This window comes from Silurus aristotelis (genome assembly GCF_946808225.1).
Source record: "Silurus aristotelis genome assembly, chromosome: 7".
Classification (NCBI taxonomy): domain Eukaryota; kingdom Metazoa; phylum Chordata; class Actinopteri; order Siluriformes; family Siluridae; genus Silurus; species Silurus aristotelis.
The window spans coordinates 29,037,619-29,061,167 of NC_139580.1; the positions used below are offsets into that span (position 1 = coordinate 29,037,619).

Consider the following 23,549-nt stretch of genomic DNA (forward strand, 5'->3'; position numbering starts at 1 on the left):
AGGATCATTGAGACCCCACGAGGTGAGATCTTGCATGGAGCCCCAGTCTGAGGGAGATTGACAGTCATGTTTAGTTTCTTCCATTTTCTAATGATTGCTCCAACAGTGGACCTTTTTTCACCAAGCTGCTTGGCAATTTCCCGGTAGCCCTTTCCAGCCTTGTGGAGGTGTACAATTTTGTCTCTAGTGTCTTTGGACAGCTCTTTGGCCTTGGCCATGTTAGTAGTTGGATTCTTACTGATTGTATGGGGTGGACAGGTGTCTTTATGCAGCTAACGACCTCAAACAGGTGCATCTAATTTAGGATAATAAATGTAGTGGAGGTGGACATTTTAAAGGCAGACTAACAGGTCTTTGAGGGTCAGAATTCTAGCTGATAGACAGGTGTTCAAATACTTATTTGCAGCTGTATCATACAAATAAATAGTTTAAAAATCATATATTGTGATTTTTTGGAATTTTTTTTTAGATTATGTCTCTCACGGTGGACATGCACCTACGATGAAGATTTCAGACCCCTCCATGATTTCTAAGTGGGAGAACTTGCAAAATAACAGGGTGTCAAATACTTATTTCCCTCACTGTATATATATATATATATATATATATATATATATATATATATATATATATATATATATATATAAAAATAAAACAAAAAACAGAAACTCGAGCCGAATAACATCACTACAAACTGTTTATTTAAGCTTTTAAAAAAATCCAAAATCTGCCAAAAATCGCTTACATTTCACTTATTGCATCTTTAATCACAGAAGAAAAGGCAGGTATGTATATAGATTTCTGAAACACATGTAGCCACATTCTATAAAGATTCAATTGAATTTGTTCCAGCAGCTTTTTCATAATAAATTATTAGATTTATTTTTTTTTCCTTTTCATCAGTAAATTGTTTTGTGTATGAAGTTCTCAGGCTTAGGGTGGATCTCGTTCAGATCGATGGACAGGCCGTTATGAGTCGTGGTGATGACCAAGAATTGCTTTGGTCTAAACTAAGAAGCATTTAATACACAAATTACGGCACGGACCAACACACGGCCGACGCACTCTTCTCAAAAAATACACAAAAAACAACAAAGCAATGAATTAAACTAAACTAAATTTGGTTTCGGCAAATGTCCTCCTTACAACAGTGAAAAATGTTGTTCTGCTTTAAAAAAAATAATAAATCACTTGAGCGTGTCTGTTTTTTTGTATGAAATGAAATGCTAGAAATATTAGCCCATGATAACACAACGGTCTGATTGTGAAAATCTCCACAGAGAATGACACGAGGCTCAAGCAGCACCGCAACTGCAAACACTGTGCAGCACTTCAGTTCATAAAAAACTAACTATAACACAACCAATGGTAATGCGTTCACACACTCACTCACACACACACACACACACACACACACACACACACACACACACACACACACACACCTATACCGGAGAGATCTTCTATGCAGAAACACACCGGCTTCCTACTTCTACATTTAGAAACACGCCGTTTACACAATAGCTACGCGCAATCTCGCGTTATGGAAGTTATTGTAGTGTGCATGGAATAAAGCAATTATGAAATATTTTTTTAGTTAATAAAACAATATAAAATCCCTCACACATTTTTATACACACACACACACAAAAATTACCCAAAGACCGGGCCATTCAAAACTCTTTACAAAACATTCTTTATGCAGACTGTACACACAAACACATTCTCGTAATTGCTAACCAGCTATTCATATATACATTTAGTTATATAGAGCTCGGTGTTGTGCAAATTGTCGTTTGTTTTAAGACATTCTATTCAAAATATGACATTCAAAGTCAATTCATCGTTCGTGGGGTTTTTTTTTTTCCTGACAAGAACATCCCGCGAGAACAAATGTGCGAACACAGACACGCAGATACACACTCGCCTGGGCGAATACACCCCCCAGAGAGAAAGTAAAAAAAGCAAAGAATATGGGCGGTTTGTCCTAAGAGACGATAAAGGGAAAGATGAATGGAAGGAAGAAGACAGACAGGTGAGTTTTTATTGGGGTTTTTTTTGTTTTGTTTTTTAGAGTATCTTCATGTTTCTGCACATCAAGCTTTAGCCTAGCTGTTCAGTTTGATGTTCTTTATACGGTGCAACAGGGAGTCTTTCTCCATCTGGACCTCAGCGAGCGCCATTTTGGTTCTGGAGAGTTCCAGTTTCAAACACTCGTTCTCCTCCATCAGCATCTGCGGACAGAACAAAGCCAGAGAGCGCAAAATGAACGTGTGAATGAGCAAGACATTGGATACTGCACTTCGTTACAGGTAAATAAAAGTCAGAGGTGGAAAGTAACGAATTACATTTTACTCGCATTTTTTTTTGTGTTTTTCTACTTTTTAAAGTTTTTAAAATGTGTAATTAAACGTTTTTACACAAGTATGTTTTGTTTAAAGTATTGTACTTACCTACATTTTTAAATCATATCTGTTACGTGGTAAAAAAAATTGAAACGCAGTCGATACGAATGTTGTCCGATGTGTGCGCTAGCTGTCGATTCTGAATCTGCATTTGTGATTTCTCTCATTATCATAAACGTCATTATAACAGGAGTTAACTCACATTAAACTCGTCATGGACTGTATTGTTTTTCTTAAATACAACTTGTATGAGATTTATATTCCCTTGTCTTTTTTGAACTACACTAGAATCCCCACCCCCCGATGTTAGAAAAAATTTACTCGAAAAATTAATTTTAAATGAGTTACTTTTTACTTTCACTTGAGTAGATTTTTAGACTGGCAACTTGCAATGAGATTCATTCTGACTGTATGAGATTCCTGTCTGTGATGCAGCGATCTGTTCCACTGCGTTTCTCTATAATATTGATGCTTTTTATAGACGTGGCGTCATAATGAAGGGATTAAGAGGTGGATTGATCCAGGTTTAAGTCCTACATGTGAAATTAACTGTCTGTCACTGGGTGTTAGTCAGATCACAATAACTCAGTTCGACACAGAGCTTTTCATGTATTGCCAAAAAACACAGTGCTGCATTTGATTTTTTTTTAGATCTTTCACCTGATTCTAATAGGTTACAGTACTTTAACAAACTCTGTACCATTTCTCTGTCAGTGGAGACGGGGCTTGTGGGTGACAGAGGAGCAGTTTGGGTGGCTTTCGGTTCCTGACCCACATGCAGCTCAGGGGCCACGTGCACCTCAGCGGCAGAAATACTGCTGCTGTCAGGAACAGACTCTGCCTTCTGAGGCTCTACCTCTGCATCATGCTCAACTGTACAGTAAAACAGAAGGAGACAGAACACCAATCCACATAAGTCACAAACAGAAAGAGATTTCTTCATAAAGATATAAAGAGCAGCATGGAAATGGATCAATAAATGGAAATATGACATTTAGGAAAGAGAAAATAAGCAAAGGAAGCTTGTTGAAAAATCATAGACAAGTTCAGCACTGGCTCAGAGGACAGCGCTATGGATTACTAAATAGAAAATTAAACTGATTAGTTTAAAGCCTTGTATAGATAAATGTCACTGTTGGGCTCTTATGCAAGGCCCCTTAAACCTCATCTTCTCAACTAAATTGTAGGTGGCTTGGGGAAAAGGAAATGTCTGCCAAATGAAGAAATGTAACCTCCAATGTGGAAGGAGCCATCATCTCTGCGCAGGACAAGAAGATTGTGGATATGCAGGGACATGGGGTTGGGATCCGGATCTGAAGGGCCGTCCCGTGGACCGTCATCCTACATCCCACAAGCAAGGCATCATCAGAGGCATGGCTTTATCTCAAGCTGTTCTAATAAAACCAGGTTTCCACGTGGCTCAGCGTACATACCTTGAGGTTAATGTGCGTATCTCGGATGGTGATCTCCATTGGGAGGACGTGAGAGGTGGCATCATCGTCAAGGAAGATGGCGAGATTTCGCAGGTACGTCATGAGGAAGTCAGTGCTGATGTCCTGCAGCTGGCACTGCAGGAAGCCGTTGTGTTCAGCCAGAGGAGAGCGAGCAGCTGCTTTCGGCCCACTCTCCAGCCGGAGTCGAACCGCTGGATCCAGCTGGTTAATGCAGGGCTTGGGATCTGAACCTGAGCCTGATACACACACACCATACATACAAATCAGTTAAACCATCAACAGCTAGTCATTAGCAATTAAAAATGCAGAATGGGAAGCAAAGACATTTGAATAAGCGAATCATCAAATGCTGTCTGACTTAGAGGTCGAATGGTTCATCAGTTTTGGCGATTAATCGGCACAGATAGTTGATTGCTGGAAATATAGTGGTACCTCGACATACGAGTGCCCTAACATACGAGTTTTTTGAGATACGAGCGGTCACTCTGTCGTTTTTTTGCTTTGATACGCGAGCAAAAACTTGAGATACGGGCTCGAGATGCCGCTGCTAGATGGCAAATCGAAGCCAGTAAGCAAAGATTGTGATGAGAATTAAGATAAGCAAAAAAAGAAAAAGTTAAAATTTGAAAGTTTAGGGATACGTAGTGTGCAGGAGTGATAGTAAAAAAAACGAGTTTTCCCTCCGCTTATCACCTCTACCACCCCACCCCTCCGCACACTCACACACACACACACACTCACACACACCCCACCGGTGTTTTCGTTAGCTCAAGTCGTCTCATCTCCCAGGAAAATACACTGAATAAAACCTAATTATATCTTTACATTTTCTTTTATTATGTTTTTATACAATATTTGTAATTTATAAATACATTTTTCTAATTCAAAAACAACAAAAACAACTGGGGTGGCATTTTGGGGGCTGGAACGGATTAATGGCATTTCAATTAATTTCAATGGGGAAATTTGCTTTGAAATACGAGCAATTTGACATACGAGCAAGGTTACGGAACGAATTAAACTCGTATGTCGAGGTACCACTGTATTGTCTATCAGCAAAAATCCATACTGTTGGTTTTTCCAGGTTGCGTCTGCTGCTGGAGCAGCTGAGAGGCTCCGCTGTCATTATACAGTACGAGAGCGGCCTCTAGAGGTGAATCAATGACACCACGTGCTGTTTGATTTGACACCAGAGACTGCACGTGCTGTACCTCATTCATGTACAGTGTATTAACTAAAGTTAACAGAAAATAAAATTGTTAAAGTTAACAAACAATAAACAATACTTCTAAAGAATTTATTAACTTCAGTTCATGGTTACAAAAGAAATCTTACTGTAGTGTTACCATTTCACATAAACCCAGTCATGCTTAAACTGGCCATCTTTGAATGTTTCAAAGTCCAGAGCATTAAAATTACTTTTATTTTTGTAATAAAATTCAGTGCAATTTTACAGTTTTTATTTTTTTATTTAATGAAGGGCCAAAAATCTGATTTGAAGGTAAATGTTGCATTATATCAATCGAAAGCTGGCATGTTCTCCACATTTATAAGTTCATAACATTCAAAAAAACAAATAGTCTAATATAATATAAATAAATAAATAAATAAATAAATAAATAAATAGAAAGCATGACTCTATAATCTGCTTCACTAATGTTTTATTTTCAAAGTAATTTTAGTGCAATTAAACTAAATAATTGAATTAAAACACTGTATAATTTTTTTAAGTATAATTAAAACACAGAAACAACCCCATTTATAGTACAATACCGAGTTCAATGCCTAATTTAGCTATTTAAGCTAAAAGCAGGACAGCCATACGCCTGTAATATCATTGACCTCTAATGAAAGGCAAGAAGCTTCACCTTATTGTTCAAATTAATTTCTATATCACATTTCCCAATTGACATTGTCTCAAGGCAGCTTTACAGAATCGTGAATTATGTGTATTAGTCCCTGATGAGCAAGCAGTGCGTCAGACTCACAGCTCTGTATTACCTTTCAGTTTACGCTGTTAAAAAAATAAAACGGAAATGTTATGTTAAATTAGTAATAAAGATCTGTGTCAATGCTATTTTTGTCCCTTTTCCCCACTTTGTCTGTAGTGGCCCAAATTAAAGGTCACCACGGGCCACCTTTGGCTCCAAGTTTGGGCATTTCTGATCTAGATTATATGTAGGTTAAAAATTAGTCATATTTTATGTGGTTTACTGTATAACTATTAGATATAAGGAAATAAAGTTTAACAGATGCTGACGTGACCCTGGCAGAATTTGACTTACACAGTTGAATCAAAATTTAATTTCGTTGTTCCTGTAAGAAATGGATTGTTGAATGTCATTTAAAACAAGATCTTTATATGAGGTTAAATAAGATGTGCTAATAAATTTGTTTTTTTCCAAGTCTTACTTGAAAAAATCTTATTACCTTATTTTAAATAAGGTTGGGAATGATGTACAGAACATGTGATCGGCCTCTGGAGGCCGCTCTTATACTGTATAACGCAACCCGAAAAACTAGGTATGGATTTCTGCCGATAGTTTAATCAATCAACTATCGAAGCCGATTAATAGTTTGACCTCTAGGCTATATTAATAAAAACCATTACATTGTTTCCATTCTAAGCCAAATATCCAGACTTTTCCCTGACATACACTGATTAAAAAACTGAATTTCTATGACCTATAATCAACGAAAAGCAGACTGCTGACACCGAGCAAACAAAAAAACAGCCACAGACAGGATTTTAAATCCATCTATTTGCAAGGACATTGCCATCTTTTTAATTAGCCTACGACATGAATAAAACATTGATTAAAACATTAAATAAAGATTCATTTACACAAATCTATGAGAATAAATACTTGACTAAATACCAGTTGCAAAGGCTAAGAATTTGTCAAGATTTAACAGTAATTAACTTGTAACCTAATTAGCTACCTTGTCAATTCGGTCACCGACCATTTATGCTACCTACCATAGGCTACACTTTAAAAATAATGTTTAATTATAACTAGCTAGCTAACATTAAAGCTACATACCACTTTGTTCTGATGACCTGTATGACCAGTGGAACTCAGCAAGGACGCTTGAGTTTGGTGTGGCTTGTTTCCTCTGTATTGCATGACAGATTGTTTTACAAGATTCCTTGGAAACAGGAATCCAAGAGGAACATAAGGAAGAATATGGCAAAGGAAAGGAAGGGTTTACGATCCAAAGCCTACCAAAGGCATGGGCACATACAGCAGCAACTGAAGGCAGCTGCAGTAAATTTTCAAGGGAGGAAAATCAGCATTTGGTGATTGTTCATGGGATGGGTCAAGATTTGGGTGGTTGTTGCGAGCAAAGGATTTGCATTAGAGGAATAATAGTTCTTAAAGTTATAGTAACTACTTATAGTTCAAGAACTTATAGTCAAACTACTTTTGCACCAGTAATAATGGAGGGATGACATAAAAATGTCAGAAATTCCAAAACACTGCAATATTATATTATTTTGTTGAATTAAAGCTGAAAGTCAGAATTGCAATCATTCAATCAAACCTATTGTGGTGGTTTACAGAGGTCGTCATACATATACACACGTCAGTCAACTCAAAAGCAAGGCAAGGTGATGTGTAATCAGAGGTGTTGATACACTGGTAGCTTTTTTAAGGTAAAATAATAATTACTGGTTTGTGGACAGACATGTGGAACTGTGATTCACTCTTTATTTTTCAGATTGGTGAAATTACACTTATTAGTAAGAAAAATTCCATTCATTCCATTTCCATAAAGTTTTTTCCTTTCATGCTACTTTAATACATATTGCTACCAGTGTGTCATTTTCCACTCAAAGTGTGCAGAGAAATGGCAGCACAGAGGAGAATCATTTAAGAAAATACGGTCTGGCAAAAGGCAGAATTTCAGTACAGAAGTGTGTGTGTATGTGTGTATGTGTGGACACAAAAGACTGTGTTCAGCCGAGGTCTAACTATGCAAATTGAGACTTCCATACTGCATGCAACCTCATTTTTATTTGTGAAGATGACAGATAGAAGACTTCCTTCATAACTACGTTTGGACCCCATGAATATGAAATGGTCCGTTGAACGTTCCTCAATAGTTCTAAGCACATTAAGGTGGCAATCGAATGATTCTTGGACCAATCTGCGTTCGTGCATACCATCTAACCTTCTCCAGGATCTCCAATGCAAGTCATGTACAAATGAGAGTTGCATCGAGCTTGTACCAAGTTTCTGGGTTTCATATTGGATTAACAGGAAACTGAGATGGAAGTGGAAGCTATGGCGTTCCGTTTGCAGTCATATACCATGGGTTACAGGAACTACAAAGATTCCTGGACTTCACACATACCTATTGGAGATTTATAAGAAAATTTAGGTTCCTCATCGAGTAAAAAGCCAACTCTTTCTCATACTGCAGCTCAAGCTTTCCAGAAGTAAAACAGTGTTTTAGCAGCACACCAACACACTCTATAGTTAAATTTTTGGCATTAAGCAGATGCCCTTATCCAGAGCTACTTATCTCTGAATTCTCATTCATACAACTGAGCTGCTATGGGGTTAAGGGCCTTACTCAAGGGCCCAGTGATGGCAGCTTGGTGTGGCAACTTTTTATCAATGTAATTCTGCTTTAATTTGTTTTAAAACATACACTTTCTTTCTAAATAATTTTCGAATGGCCCTGAACATTTGACCTAGCGCGAACATCGTCCAGGATCCCGTCCCTCACTTGACTTTATCAAGGATTTTCAACTCAACTAAACACAACTCAAATTCCTCTCTTAACAGGTAGCATATTGTCGTTACTGATCGTTTCTCAATCCATTTATCTACTTTCTCTGGCTAAGCTCTCTACAGCCAAGGAATCTGAAGGAAGCATTTTTAGTGAGGTCTTCCCAAACTTCCACATTTTCTCAACAATTAATAACATGACTGCTCATGTTTTTAATGTCCTCAGGTTACCAATCTACCGGTCTAACAGATAGAATATGGATAGTGTTATTTCAATCATTCTCTTGCTTATCAACCTAATGGTGTGGAGCAACTGAGCAGAAGTAAAACACATCTAAGAGGGCTTTTCTGCTGCTGATTTGCTCTTTTCATAGGATGGAGACCTGAAATTAAACACACATTTGGAACGTTTGGAACAATTTTTACACGTTTTTTTTTGTATTTGATTATGAAAGTTGGCTTTCAAACTGAAACGTCCCTTAGCTATTAATAGAAGTCGAGAAAAAGCGGCCTCTAGAGGCAAATCATTTTGTTTTTACATGTGAGGAAAAAAAAAATTCAAGTATTGAATCATGAAAATGTATTAAAAGGAATAAATCTGAATATATTAATTAATTAATTAATTAATATATTCAGATTTATTCCTTTTAATACATTTTCATGATTCAATACTTGAATTTTTTTTTTTTTTTTTTAATAAAGTTCTGTACTATTTTATATAAAGTGTGTGTTTTATCCAGTATCCATTTTTGCAGGATGATTGATTGGTTTACACTGGTCTACAAATTTTAGGAAATTATCGACTGCCGAGATAAAATGTGCTCCCTTACATTTTAGTTAGATGAATTAGAAAACTGGTGATAAAGGTGCTGGTTGGCTAAAGTTTTCAAGATATTTCACAATAAAAATGTATAATTATCTATAAACAAAAATATATTTGCCTACAAGTAAGGGGGTGTCCTGATGACCAGGATGACCAGCAAATTAAAGTTTATAAAATTAATTTTTATTTTATTATCACCTAACTGTAAATTATTGTTCTTTTTGTTTCCTAATTGTCTGGAAAGTTACACAGCAATGGGAACAACCCACCCACAATTTGGTCAGATTTAAATGAAAAAAGCATGAAAAATGTCGCATGAAAACAACAACAACAACAAATGAATGGAAAGTTTATGTTTTTGGTATCAATAAAAAGATAACTGTATAATGATTACTGGGGCACTATTCACATTGTTATATCACCCTTTGCAGAAAAGTTAAGGACCTCTAGTAAGTAACAGTCTAATTATTTGTTAGATTCACCCACTAACCATATGCATAAGTAAATGTTTTGGGTTTAAAAGCAATCAATATGAAAAATTTCAATATGATAATAATAATGCTCTTTTAATAGGCGAGATATTGCTTGAAAAAGAATGCTCTCTACTAGAGGTGTAACGATTTATCGTGAAGCAAAAATTTCACTGTATGCATTGTGGAGTTATAATGTTTTTTAACAATATGACGTCCGTTTGATCGAATTGGCTGAGCTGCTTATACACATGCTACGTACCACCTGCGTCGCATGTGCATTTAGAGAAACGATGGATATGCTGGAGCGCTAGCGACTCTAACGGCAACCTTGACAGCGCAGACATCAGTGATACCGAAGGAATAGTCAACCTACTTAAACCGCTGAAAAATGCTCTATAATGAAAAGAGCGCCACAGCAAAACACTCATTGTGACCTAAAATCTATGACAGACAAAACATGACACTAAGCGAGAAGGACACCACAACTATAGCTAACATGAAGGCAGCCATCCTTCTCAACCACTCAGCCAGATACATACAGGTACAGATTATCTTCTAGAGAGTACTACCTTGGACCCCCAATTTAGATTGTTGCCCCACCTAATTCCTGATCAACGCGAAGAGGTTTTCCACCATTTTGAAAACAAATTAAACCAGTTACAAAGGTATGTCTGCATTACTAATAGTTTGATAATCTGTGTATGAAAATATGGATATTCAGTTTTTTGTTGGTGTCTTTTGGAAAAAAACTGAAAGTACCCTAAACAAAGCCTAAAGCTGTTTTTTTTAAACATACTTCAACATAACACTTTATTTTAGTTTCGTTTTTATTTTTTCACTTTTACTTCCCTTAAATTTCAGCTTCATCTTAATTCAAAAATAATTCCTCAGTTTAAACCTTTAAAATGTTTTCAATTCTTTAAGTTGTATGTACAACAAAGAAAGTTATTGAAAACTGTTAGTTTTGAAAGGATATAAATCCTTTATTTAAATTCCAGTTTATTTTTTTTAAATATCGTGAAAATAATATCGTATCGAATCGTGAGCTGAGTGTATCGTTACACCCCTACGCTTTACAATTTATGTGTATGGTGCAGAACTAAATAATAAACTAATCTAGCATTGAGGTGCTTAATAAATACATTTAAAATCATTATAAAATCTCCACAACAATACTTGTAGTCAATCCGGGTCATGTCACTTTCTGTTACAGACCGACAACCCCCCAATTAAAAAAATAAAAAATGATGTGGCCCTCACAGAATAAAGTTTGGGGATCCGTCCCTGTTGTAAAGCCTTGATGATATTCTAAATCATGGACATTCTGAATGAATCGTCTTTTCCTTGCTGGGGCTTAACAGTTTTTTTTTATCTAACAATTGTCAGATTTTGAGGTTCAGTAACAACAAGTTCCTCTGAAAAAGTTTTGCTATGACACAGAAATGCAGCATTGGTACAGATGGCTGTATTTTTGGATATAAAATAGCAAGAAAGTGTTGAAATATCAAATCCAAACAAAAAAACAAAAACACACACACCATCCTACCTTCACTGCTCTCAGCAGTAATTAGTGGTGTGCAACGGACAAAACCTAAAGGAATGCACAGTAACGTACACATTTTTAATCAAGATTTGAACACACACACACACACACACACACACACACACACACACACACACACACACACACACACACACACACACACACACACACACACACACACACACACACACACACACACACACACACACACACACGGAGGACCTATTGATGTGGTCTTACCAAGACTGTGGTTGCTAAGATACTGGCGTAGACTGACGTTGCCAAGCTGATTGGTGCGGACCTGCCCCACCTCCAGACCTACAGTAGTGTTATCACCCCTTACATTCAGAGAGGCGCGAACCGAGTGCACCTTCAGGACCAGCACTGACACCTGCATTGGTGCATGGATGTGGACGTGCACACACACACACACACACACACACTGCATTAAATACTATACATGATGAAAAAGGAAACTATGACAATAACATGGTAGCAATAGAGAAGTTTAGGGGTTAAAAGCAAAAAGAAGGGGCAGTACCAGATCTTTGGCATGTTCGTCAGTACTCTGTGAGGTGGCGCTGACTGCTTCGGGTGACTGGGCACCGTCTCCATCCTCTGGCATCACCTCGACGGCCCGCTCGGTGACGCTCGGATCATTTAAAGGGACTTTATACCCGGAAATAGACACGTCATCTACAAAACACACACACCCCAAACTACTCAATGGTGTTATTTAGGAATAAACCATTGTGATAACAAATGTGTGGGTATCAGTTACAATAGAAGTGATACGCCAGTTTATCCTTTTTACACGCCCTTAGGTCATGGTGCAACCCTGCCACCTACTGGCAATCATGCTGGATTCTACAGCCTTAAGGAAATGTGAATATACGGTTGTAAAGACATCAAACCTGTACAAACAGAAGGTGAAGGTTTGTGTGGATCTGTATACAGTATTAAATTAGCATTACGTCTTGTCACGTTTACCCCGATCACTTAGATCCTTATATCTGGGCTTCCCAACACTTTTTTGCACCACAGACCACAGGGGTTACTATTATACAGTAGTGGACAGTAAGGAAATTACTTAAGTAGATTTTTCACATATCTGTACTTTACTGAAGTATTTCCATTCTGCAAGACTTTCACTTTGACTTCACTACATATCAAAGTGAAATATCTTACTTTACTTTCACCTGCATTCGAAATCAGTTGTTCCTTATTCATACAGTTCAGCGTCAGTTCAACAGCAAGCAGAACTGGTTCTAACTCGCCACAGCACACCTTATTTGCGTGAGTTTCTGAAGTAGTTGAAATAAAGGTTTAGGGCTCATGATAAGTGTAACAGATATCAATCAGTGTTTGAGTCATTAATATCATTCTATTAATACATCAGTGTGCTGAGAGTCACATTCGAGTCTTTTCAGATAAACTGAGTTGATTAAGTGAAGAGTCTTGCGCCAAAAATGCTAATAAAAAACATTATAGCCGTAATAAATCCTAGTACTTTGGACACTTAAGTATATCTGAAGGCAAATACTTTTGTACTTTTACTCAGGTTTAAAGGGAGCACTTTTACTTTACTGGAGTCATATTTTACAGAGTGTAAAAAATGAGTGTGTCCTTCATCCACCCCTGGAAATTATACATATTATATGGTTTCATTATTGGATATAGAATGAGTATTATAATGAGTGCTGAGCAGTGGCAGCTTGGCGCTGCTGGGATTTGAACTCGTGGCCTTTCTGATCCAGAGTTCAATGCTTTAATCACTGAGCTTCCACGGTAATCAACTCACCGTAATGCAGACTCATTGAGAAAAAAATGGCGACTGAAATAAGTGCAGGGAATTGGCATAGGAGGAAGTGATCATATTTCAAAATATGTGGAAAGATTTATAAAATGGAAATAAAATAAAAATGTAACAAATGTTTGGGACCCCTGCTTTATATTACCAAATATGGCAACCTATGTATTTTGCATAGGACATCCTCAAAAAACATCAGTTATCACTCACATTATTCTATACAATTGCATGAGAGACATTCCTATAATAAGAAAACACCTAGAAGCCACACCCCCTTCTTTATTCTCTTGTTTGCGACGCTCGTGAAGGCCCTCTTGCTTTACTATCACATTATTGTTTTACGTCCGTTATTGTGAAATAAGATCTATAAAGTTGTTACAGTTTGGAGCGTTTCTCAAATCAGAAATGAAATTCTCAAAACTACTTCATATCATGTCGTCACTTGTGCGCATCATTAAAGCAATTTCTTGTTGCGTTGAATAAATTGCAAACGTTTTGATACATTCACATTCATGTTGATCGAAAAATATTATACTGCTTTTCCCCTGAATCACTTTAATTCCCAAAACATCCTGCCATCGGGTCACTGAATGCAAAATGGTTAAACCAGTTGTCATAATGTGTGAAGCTTAAATTTCTATTAAACATTTTTTTTTGTAAATGAATTGAATGTCACTAATGAAGGCGAATCTACGTCATCAGATCAGACCTTCTCTAAAGGTCAAAGGTAAATCTTGTGAACCTTCAATATGAGACAGACAGAGCAAAACACAGAATTACGATTCCAGCTTTGTGCATTTTTAATCACTGGAACTGTGCGCCATCATACTGACAACACGACTGAACATTTTGACGATTTTGTTTGTGAACAATGACTAAAGGACGTGTTATTCTGATAGCAATGAGATGTTAATTGAATAAAGGATTTTTTGAAAAGTACAGGCTTTTGCAGGAAATCGATTGTGTTGTGCTGTTTGTACAAGTTGTTTTAAGAAATGCACTTACTGGTTTGCAAATATTAAGATTGATTTGACAAATGCTCCAAAGCAACTGAGAAAAACTGTAAAAGAAATGTAATCTTTTTTTTTTAAACCAGCCAATGCTGCAGAATTTTCCAAAGATCCAAGTTGAGTTTTCATGTTTTCAAAGAATTCAGGATTTTGAAGGGTACCTCTCTCATCGAAGTCCTCTATTATGGAGCTGTCCATTGAGATGTTGTCCAGAGACTGCAGGGATGGACTTTTCATGTTCATGTACTTCACAGAATAAGCTGACTGCGATCGATCCTTCATCAGCCGCCCACTGTAACACACACACACACACACACACACACACACACACACACACACACACACACGACCAGAAACAATGAGTGTGGGTGTGTATATGTCTATACATACCGTAAAGCTAAAGGAAATGTGCCTATTGTTATTTCTTAAATAAAGCATTTACTTTTAGATTGGGCTTCTATAGGATTTTAGGTTCGGTTATTTGTTTCAGTGAGGTGCCAGTAACCAAAGTTCCTGTCTCTTTCACCTCTTCATATCTGCCTGGTTCACCTCAACTCCCTACCTCTGGATGGAGTTCTCTTCAATTCTAGACCATTCAGTACAACTAAGGATGGTTCCACATGAAAAGCCTAAAGATCCATGAAGTTTCTGAGCAACTCAGAAACTCTGAGTTGCTCAGTTGTATGACTGAGATAAATGAAAGTCACTCCGAATAAGAGCATCTGCCAAAATGCCATAAAGGTAAATGTTGTATTGTTTCAGTGGAGTCCGTTGCAAGTTAGAAAATCCCGAAAAATGAAAGGGATTCTAACTCCTCTTCTCTCGTTCCTTTATAGTCCTCATTCTCCTTACATCATATAAAATGTCAGAGCAGTATTAAAATCTGGGACGATCATGGGTTTGGATATTGAGAGCTCATCACTGGCTGAGATCATCAAGTCCATTGCCAGCATCAGGTTCATCAGCAGTCCACCTGAGACCTTGCCAGTACTCTAGTTATCATTGCCATTTATATTTATGCTATTTTAGCAGATGCCCCTTATCCAGAGCAACTTAAATTTATTGCATTCTTAAAACGGTAATTCACATGACCCTCAGATCCAAAATACAATGCTGTAACCACCAATCTACCACCGCCATGGACAGGAGAGGTCTACAGACAATGTATTTGGGACTGGCGTCTCCTTTTTTTTTTTCCAGTGCTTCCTCCTTCTCTATCTGTACAATAAAGAAACCATGAATAAACAACTAATGGTTGTTTCCAGGATCAATGTCCAGTTGACTGAGTGCGTAATGCTTACATGCATTGGCACAAGTGTTTTGCCGTTTCCCAGGCACATACAGAATATTTGTGACTATAGGAAAACGAAGATTTGTAAACTGCGGTTTTCAACTGTAATTAAACATCATTCTATTGAAGCAGATGTCAATGGATTAGAGATTAAAGTGTAAAGGTCAGCTTCTTCATTTTTAAGATTAATAATTCCAGCTGTATAACAGGGGAAATTTAGATACACAAGTTCCAAGCTTATATTATTACCCCTGTTGAGCTGCAAATGACTTGCAAAATAGTGAAGCATTACAAATATAGCACCTCAACTTTTCAGAACCATGGAGAGAGGCAGTCCCTGTAGACTTTGAGGTGACATTGAGACCTCAGAGGGAGGAGGTATAACTCAATGAATACCTGAACAAGATGTAATAATTCACCATGTGAAATTAATTATCATTCCAGAGAGTGTCTTTGCTCCAACATGGGAGTGCTAATCTCATAGCACACCACTACCTGGGGAACAGAGTTTCTCAGTCACCCATATAGTTTACCCAAACCTAAAGTTGTCAAGGAATCTCTCAAGAACTGGTGCAGTCCTGTTTCATAGTCTAAATGCAGATAGATTGCCCAGTTTTGGGTTGACAAAGAAAATTCAGCATGATATCCAAGTCCAGTTTTGAGGTATCATTATCTCTGTACGGATCTATTGAATTGTGAAGAAATCATTTCTACTCTGTTTAGCTCAGAATTTTCCTCAAATAACCTTCAAATTATTCTGCTACAGCAGCAGCAGGTTACACAAACAGTAGTAGGGGCAAAAAAACAATACAATACAATATTAATATAAAAAATTATAATAATTATATTATAATTAATATAAAAAACTGAGTGGACATGCACAATGCGACACAAAAAAACCCCACAATGGACATGCAGACACCCATCCTGAGCAGTTTCTCACTCAATAAAAATGGGTGTATTGTATTAAAGGCAATAAAGAAAACCCATGATCCTCACAATCCCACTACATCCATTCAAGAATGAGTAATAAAGTTTTTGTAATAAAGTTGAGCACTGTTTTACATTGTGTAGTTTGCTTATTATTTTTTTTAATACAGTAAGTTCATTAATCGGTAATTACGATCCAACCTAGTAAGAAAGCAGCGATTGCGAAACCCAAATCCTAAAAAACAGGTAAAGCAGTTGCTGGGACTTGCTCTGAATTATTGTAGGAGTGTACTGAATTATTCAGAGATCATAAGCCTTCTGGTGTCATAATTAATCAGCAGGCAGAACCACTCCCCAGCCTGAGTCAGCCTGAGTCATGATCGTGATGTGGAAACCCTACACATGCCATTACTAACAACATCCCTTCATCATCAGGAAAAGTCTTTTTCATTTAACAAAGATTTTTATTAATGCTTTTCCTTTAAACCTTCATCCAAAAACAGAGATTCTGCAAGTCAAATTTAAGACCTTTTTATGCCCATTAAGAATTAAATTTAAGACGTATATAATTCTGGCTTTCTATGTTATTTGAAGTACTTTGCCCATAAGCCACAGCCTCACTGTGTAGATTTCTATTTGTCTGGCAGAACATCACAATTCATCTCAGTGATTTTCTTCTAGTAAAGTCTAGGCACATTACCTGGACATAGATTGAGGTAGTCTGGTTCCCTGGCTCTTCTCACTCCAGTCCCTAACAACTGGCTCCCCCATGGCATCCACTCTGATAGTCCTGCCTACTGGAGCGTCGCTCTGCAAGATTTTGGGCTCAGGTTTGCCTTCCTGAAACCCATCTGCACAGTTTTTCTCCTCTGAGCTGGACCAGGCGTTTTTCTCCTCGATGGAACCTTTCTTCTCAGCTCGGGTGGATGCTGGAACAGGCAGGAGAGGTGGAGCACTCTGGCTTGGGATATCCGTATCTTCACACAGAAGCTGTTCTACGTTACAGGTGAGCTTGGTCGTGCCTGCTGTGCTGTCTCCTGCTTCGCTGCCAACTTCCAGCGTAGCTCTGCTCCCGGACGGCGAGAGGTCAGAACCCAGAGGGCTGCTGTCCGTGTCGGCTGTGGGTATGGGCTTCAGGAGCAACGCAACCTCAGCGCTGCTGACCAGGAGACCCACGCAGGCGCTATACGTCCGTCCTGTAGCTTGCTGCGTCAAACCGTGCTGCTGCAGGTCATGCTGCAGGGTGCGCTGCAGCAATTTCAGGGTTTGCTGTAGTTTGAGGAGGAACACATACTGGCTGTGGCTAGCTTGCGCACTCAGCAGTTTCTGTACGTGTACCAGCACTTGCACATCCGCATCTCCAGAGGATGACGATGAAGAGTCGGCATCATTCAATCCGGCAAGAGAGAAAGGCTTGTGCAGGCCATTGGATGGTTGGTTGGACAAACTCTCAGCGCTGTAATACTCCTTTAACAGCTTCTTCCTCTGCAGCCGACCAGCGACGTCAGTCGGCAGAGTCCCGGTGCCTGCAGCCGCCTTCGGTCTCTGCTGGTGCTGAACATAGCGGGCAGGCTGGCAAAGCCACAAGGTGAGCGGAAAGGAATCGACACACGGTGAAGGGCGGTGACTTAGTGGACCCTCGTAGTCCACCCAGAACTGCGAGAAGCGTAGAGCCCACAGATCTGTGGCTGATGGAGCCTTCAGGGCATCGGTGCTGAGCGCAGGAGGTGCCAGGCCACGGTATACATCATGCAGGCACGTGTCTTGTTCATGCGCATGCCGTTGGAAGACTGGGTGGAGCACAGGGAATGAGGAGGATGTGGAGGAGCTAAAGAAGGCCTGCTCTCGGAAAGCCTGCAGCAGAGCTTCGAGGTCAGAGCGAGAGCAGCCAGTCGAGTGGCGCGTGTTCGTGGCGACCATTTCAGACGTCTGCACGGAAATGGAGCAGGGCTGGTCAGGCTGGAACTCATTCTGGTCTCCGGGAATCACCAACTGGAATCACCACACAGAAACGAGGAGATGAGTGTAAAACAAGTGTGTAACGATACACGTATTCGACCAACAATGCCAGGGGTATTCAAAAATAACGAGTTATCGCAGTGTCCTTGTGGCATTTTATGTCCAGCTTCCAGAATTTCTCCTAAAAGAAGAAAATCCTGACAATTCTGCAAATCGAGAGAGTGAATGAATGAAGGATGGAAAGACTTTTGTTAAAGTATGCTGAAATAAGTGGAACAGTTAAGTAGATCATATCTTTAATTTAATCGACTTAATTGTATTTTATTCAATTGATTTCATTTGATTACTTAATTTAACCACTATAATTTAAAAAGTAAATTGCATTAATTAGATTTATTGAAACCGTCAATGTTCACAAATTTTATTACTAATAAATTGCGTTAATTAAAAACTACAAGCAATATTCTGTTTTGCATTTCCTCCCCCTGACCGTACCGAATCATGAATTTTGTGTAGCGTTCCACTCGTACTATAAGGTATGAAGTAAATCTGATGTAATGTCTTATCACAAAAGGTTTCCACTGAAAGACCACTGAAGAAATGACAAAATCTCTTCAAGCTTTAATCACAAGTTCTATGGTTTAGACTAAAAAGGAGGTCTGTGAAAAGCAAACATGTTCACCTTTAGCATGAGACCGTCTACTTTGACGTCAATGTGCTCGTCAGGTTTTTGGAAGTCGTTGAGCTTATAGAGCTCCATGAACTGGACAAGGCTGTGGCGCAAATCCAGAGCGAACAGGTTCAGCCACACCAGACTTTGTGCATCCACGACCAGTTGCAGAGCGTTCAGCTGCACATACAGGTTAGGGCAGGGAACTGCAAACACAACACACATGCAATTTTTGGACACGACCAGCGGATTGACCTGCAGGAATGACCAGATCATTCAAATGTTCTCTCTTTTTCTTAATAAGAACATCTTATTTCTGCTGCTGTCGTCCCTGAAGCAATCGACTGGACACAAAGCAGTCATTTAGTATAAAGGTTTAGATTCTAGTGTGCCAGACTTCATCAAGTGGATTCTGCTGCCAAAATGGCCATCTGTTCAATTACAGTCTAACTCGCATGTTAAATCTGTGTAAGAAATGATAATATTTATATTTAACGATGACTAAATTAAGCAGTATGTCCCAGGAAATCGCATCCTTCTCCTGAACTGCCAGTGGTTCTCAGAAGTGTGGGTGCACCCCTCTAATATGGAATGGAGACAAAACAGGTGGGGCGCAATGAATAGCAGGATTTATACAATTTCTTTTGTGTTCTTAGTTTATGATTTTTCTACTTTTAAATATAAAGTTCATACACTCAAAGCAACCACAAACAAACAATAAGGTCATAGTGGCAGCGGGGGCGTGGTCGAGCGTCGGTTTGTGAATGGGAGGCGGGCTGGGCACAGGTGAGCGGGGAATTGACTCACTTGCAGCTAATAAGACCTGATGTCTGTGCTCTCTTTTGCAGTGATCGGGAGGCGCATAAAAGGAGGAGGGAGAGAAGGTGTGAGTGTGTATGTGTGTGCCAGAAGTGTGCTGTGAGAGCACCGAGTACCCAGACACCAGTGTATAAGAAGAAATATAAATACAAGCGGCTGTGAAGCCTTTCGATCCGACCTGTTGTGGCAGTCCTTTTCTCCCACACCCACACGCTCTCCCACAGTCATTAAAGCAAGTAAATTAGAACAACATTTAGGGTGACCAACACAAGTTGCAGGTGAAGGCATTGGTGTAACTGTTACCAATAGATTCTACAGGACATTTTACTTCATTTTGTAGCTATAAATGCAAACTAATCCAAATGTTTTACTAAAACAGTCCTAAATTCTCCAATGGGATATCAACCAAGACTGTATTTATCACTTTAATAATCAATACCAGGGGTAATACTTACTCGGGTAGTCCTTTCCATCAGGGAAGTAATACTCTGTGAATTCCATATGGATAGCAGGCATCTCCTGTGGGAGGTACAGGGTCTTTTTATTACAAGAGATCATAGCCTTAGGAGAGGAGCGGCGCTGGTCTGCTGTTGACACCTGAAATAGATCAACAATGAATTCAGAACGCGTCTGGTGAACTGGACATCGGACAGTCATTCGGGCAATACTGAGATCACATATGTGGCAGGAAGCTGCCAAGAGAAAACATTTTGAGCAGAGATTGTACATAAAATACATGTACGGTACATGAATTTCAAAGTGTATGTCACCTTTTGACTTTAATATTTGAGTTTGATTGTAACGGTACACATATTCATCTTAATAAATTAAGGTGCATCTTAATAAATATGAATATCAATTTAATACAAAAAGTTAAACTGGTATATTATATAGATTCATCACCAACAGACTGATATATTTCAAGAGTTTATTTCTTTTCATTTTTGATGATCATTGCTTATAGCCAATGAAAACCCAAAATTCAGAATCTCAGAAAATTATATTACTTAAGACAAATATATAAATAATATAAAATAAAATAAAAAAAGATTTTCAGCTCTTCTACGTTGTTGGGTCTGGTATTTCATATCTTCCTCTTTACAATACCCTATAGATTCTCCATGGGGTTCAGGTTGGGCGAGTGGTCCTTAAACCAGGTGTTAGTACTTTGGGCAGTGTGGGCAGGTGCCAAATCCTGCTGGAAATTGAAATCAGCATCTCCATAAAGCTGGTCAGCAGAGGAAAACATGAAGTGCTCTAAAACTTCCTGGTAGACGGCTGTGCTGACCTTGGACCTGATAAAACACAGTGGACCAACACCAGCAGATGCCATGACTCCCCAAACCACCACTGACTGTGCAAACTTTACACTGGACCTCAAGCAACATGGATTCTGAGTCCTCTCCTCTCTTCCTCCAGACTCTGGGACCTTGATTTCCAAACAAAAAGACGACTTTGCCCCACTGAGCAACAGTCCAGTACTTTTTGTCCTCGGCCTAGGTAAGACACCTCTGACGTTGTCTCTGGTTCAGGAGTGGCTCGACACGAGGAATGCGTCAGTTGTAGCACATGAATACGTCTGTGTGTGAAGGCTCTTGAAGCACTGACTCCAGCTGCAGTCCACTCTTTATGAATCTCCCCAAATTCTTGAATGGGCTTCGTTTCATCTTTTTCTATCACATTTTTTCCTTCCATTCAACTTTCCATTAATGTGCTTGGATACAGCACTCTGTGAACAGCAGCTTCTTTAGCGATGACCATTTGTGTCTCTCCCTCCATTTGCAGGGTGTCAATAAACTGTCAAGTCAGCAGTCTTCCCCCATGATTGTGGAGCCTGAACCAGACTGAGACACCATTTAAAGACTCAGGAAATCTTTGATTTTCTGAGCTACTGAATTTTGGGTTCTAATTGGCTATAAGCAATAATCATCAAAATTATAATAAATAAACACATAGTATATCAGTCTGTGTGTGATGAATCTATATAATAAATAAGTTTCACTTTTTGTATTGAATTACTAAAATAAATCAACTTTTTAATGATATTCAAATTTATTGCGCATCTCAGGGGTGTAACAGTACACATATTCGTACTTAGCTTTTTTGGTCCAGAGCTTTTCGTTTGGTATTCATGTGTACTGAATGCAATACGTCTACGTGAGGAATACTTTATTTTTTTTATACTTTTTACGGGCTTAGTCTCCGATTTTGAGCGCATCTCTTTATTAATATTACAATTTAAAACCTACACAACAATGCCAGAGATATTAAATACATTTTTTTAATTTATTTAATCGATTACACAATATAATCTATATAATATGTATTACATTAATTAGATTTATTCTATTTTATTTTGATAAAATATTACAAACCTTTTTTAGATATAATTTAACCAAACAGGCATTTTATTTAAAATTGTTTTAAAATGTAAACAGTTGATGTTCACAAATGTTAATACTAATAAACTGCGTTAATGGAAAAACTACAAGCAATTTTATTTTTCGCATTTCTTCCCCCGATGTACCGAAATTAAACCAACCCTGACTTTGAGCTTTGAGGATTTGGATTTGTACTCTACTTACAGTGAGGAAAATAAGTATTTGAACACCCTGCTATTTTGCAAGTTCTCCCACTTAGAAATCATGGAGGGGTCTGAAATTGTCATCGTAGCTGCATGTCCACTGTGAGAGACATAATCTAAAAAAAAAAATCCAGAAATCACAATATATGATTTTTAAACTATTTATTTGTATGATACAGCTGCAAATAAGTATTTGAACACCTGTCTATCAGCTAGAATTCTGACCCTCAAAGACCTGTTAGTCTGCCTTTAAAATGTCCACCTCCACTACATTTATTATCCTAAATTAGATGCTAGATCCCAGCTTTGAGACAATGTTCATTGTAAAAACGCTACACAAAATGTAAATTAATTGGATTGAACTTAAAAACCGAAGTATGTACCAAACTTTAAATTTTGTGTACAGTTAAACCACCAAATATATACTCTATTGTACATTTTTATTACAAGCCTAACTCCAAAAACTGTGTAAAATGCATTAAAAAATGTATTTTTTATGTATTAAAAAAATTGGATCCAAAACAGACGTGTTGCTGCCATCAAATTCAAAATAAATTTTTTTTTTCCTCAGTTTCAATTTTAGATATATATGTATAAAATATTATATATATATATTATATATATATATATTTTAGACGATATTTCTTTCTTTCGGTATGAGTATAGCTCCATGTGCACCTTCAATCAGTGTGTGTGTGTGTGTGTGTGTGTGTGTGTGTGTGTGTATGTGTGTTTGCGCTCACCTGGTAAATACTGAAGTCAGCCATGCGCAGTACAATGGAGCTAGAAATGAGCTGGGACCTGGGGCAGGTTGGCTGAGAGAAGGAAGTACTAGCGCTGGTGGAGATTTTGCCTGAGAGAAAAAAAGATAAAAGAAGTGTAACGTCTCGCACACACGGCCGCGTGCTCATCTCTGTGTGTATGAGGCACCCCAAATGCACACCAGAGCGGTACCTTGCTCCATGAACCCGCAGCAGTGTGGGAATGGACCCCAAGCTTCAGCAGCAGAGTCCAGATGCCTAACTATAACTCCAGCACC

General features: G+C 38.4%; 1 protein-coding gene across 4 annotated transcripts in view; it reads right to left on the reverse strand.

The window, feature by feature from the left end:
• Positions 1–679: 679 nt before the first annotated feature.
• The window catches only part of bltp3b (bridge-like lipid transfer protein family member 3B), a 39,688-nt gene continuing 16,818 nt past the window's right edge, over positions 680–23,549 (reverse strand). For 3 of the 4 annotated variants that reach the window (XM_083546124.1, XM_083546125.1, XM_083546126.1), the window contains 11 exons: positions 23,254–23,363; positions 20,382–20,523; positions 19,120–19,313; positions 17,179–18,470; positions 14,419–14,549; positions 11,979–12,133; positions 11,678–11,828; positions 3,839–4,095; positions 3,638–3,746; positions 3,106–3,278; positions 680–2,234 (listed from right to left, as the gene is read on the reverse strand). In XM_083546124.1, coding sequence (XP_083402250.1) covers positions 2,109–2,234; positions 3,106–3,278; positions 3,638–3,746; positions 3,839–4,095; positions 11,678–11,828; positions 11,979–12,133; positions 14,419–14,549; positions 17,179–18,470; positions 19,120–19,313; positions 20,382–20,523; positions 23,254–23,363 — 2,840 coding nt within the window. In that variant the 3' untranslated portion in view covers positions 680–2,108. Of the gene's footprint in view, positions 2,235–3,105; positions 3,279–3,637; positions 3,747–3,838; positions 4,096–11,440; positions 11,486–11,677; positions 11,829–11,978; positions 12,134–14,418; positions 14,550–17,178; positions 18,471–19,119; positions 19,314–20,381; positions 20,524–23,253; positions 23,364–23,549 lie in introns of all 4 variants that reach the window. The other variant, XM_083546123.1, reaches the window with a different exon arrangement.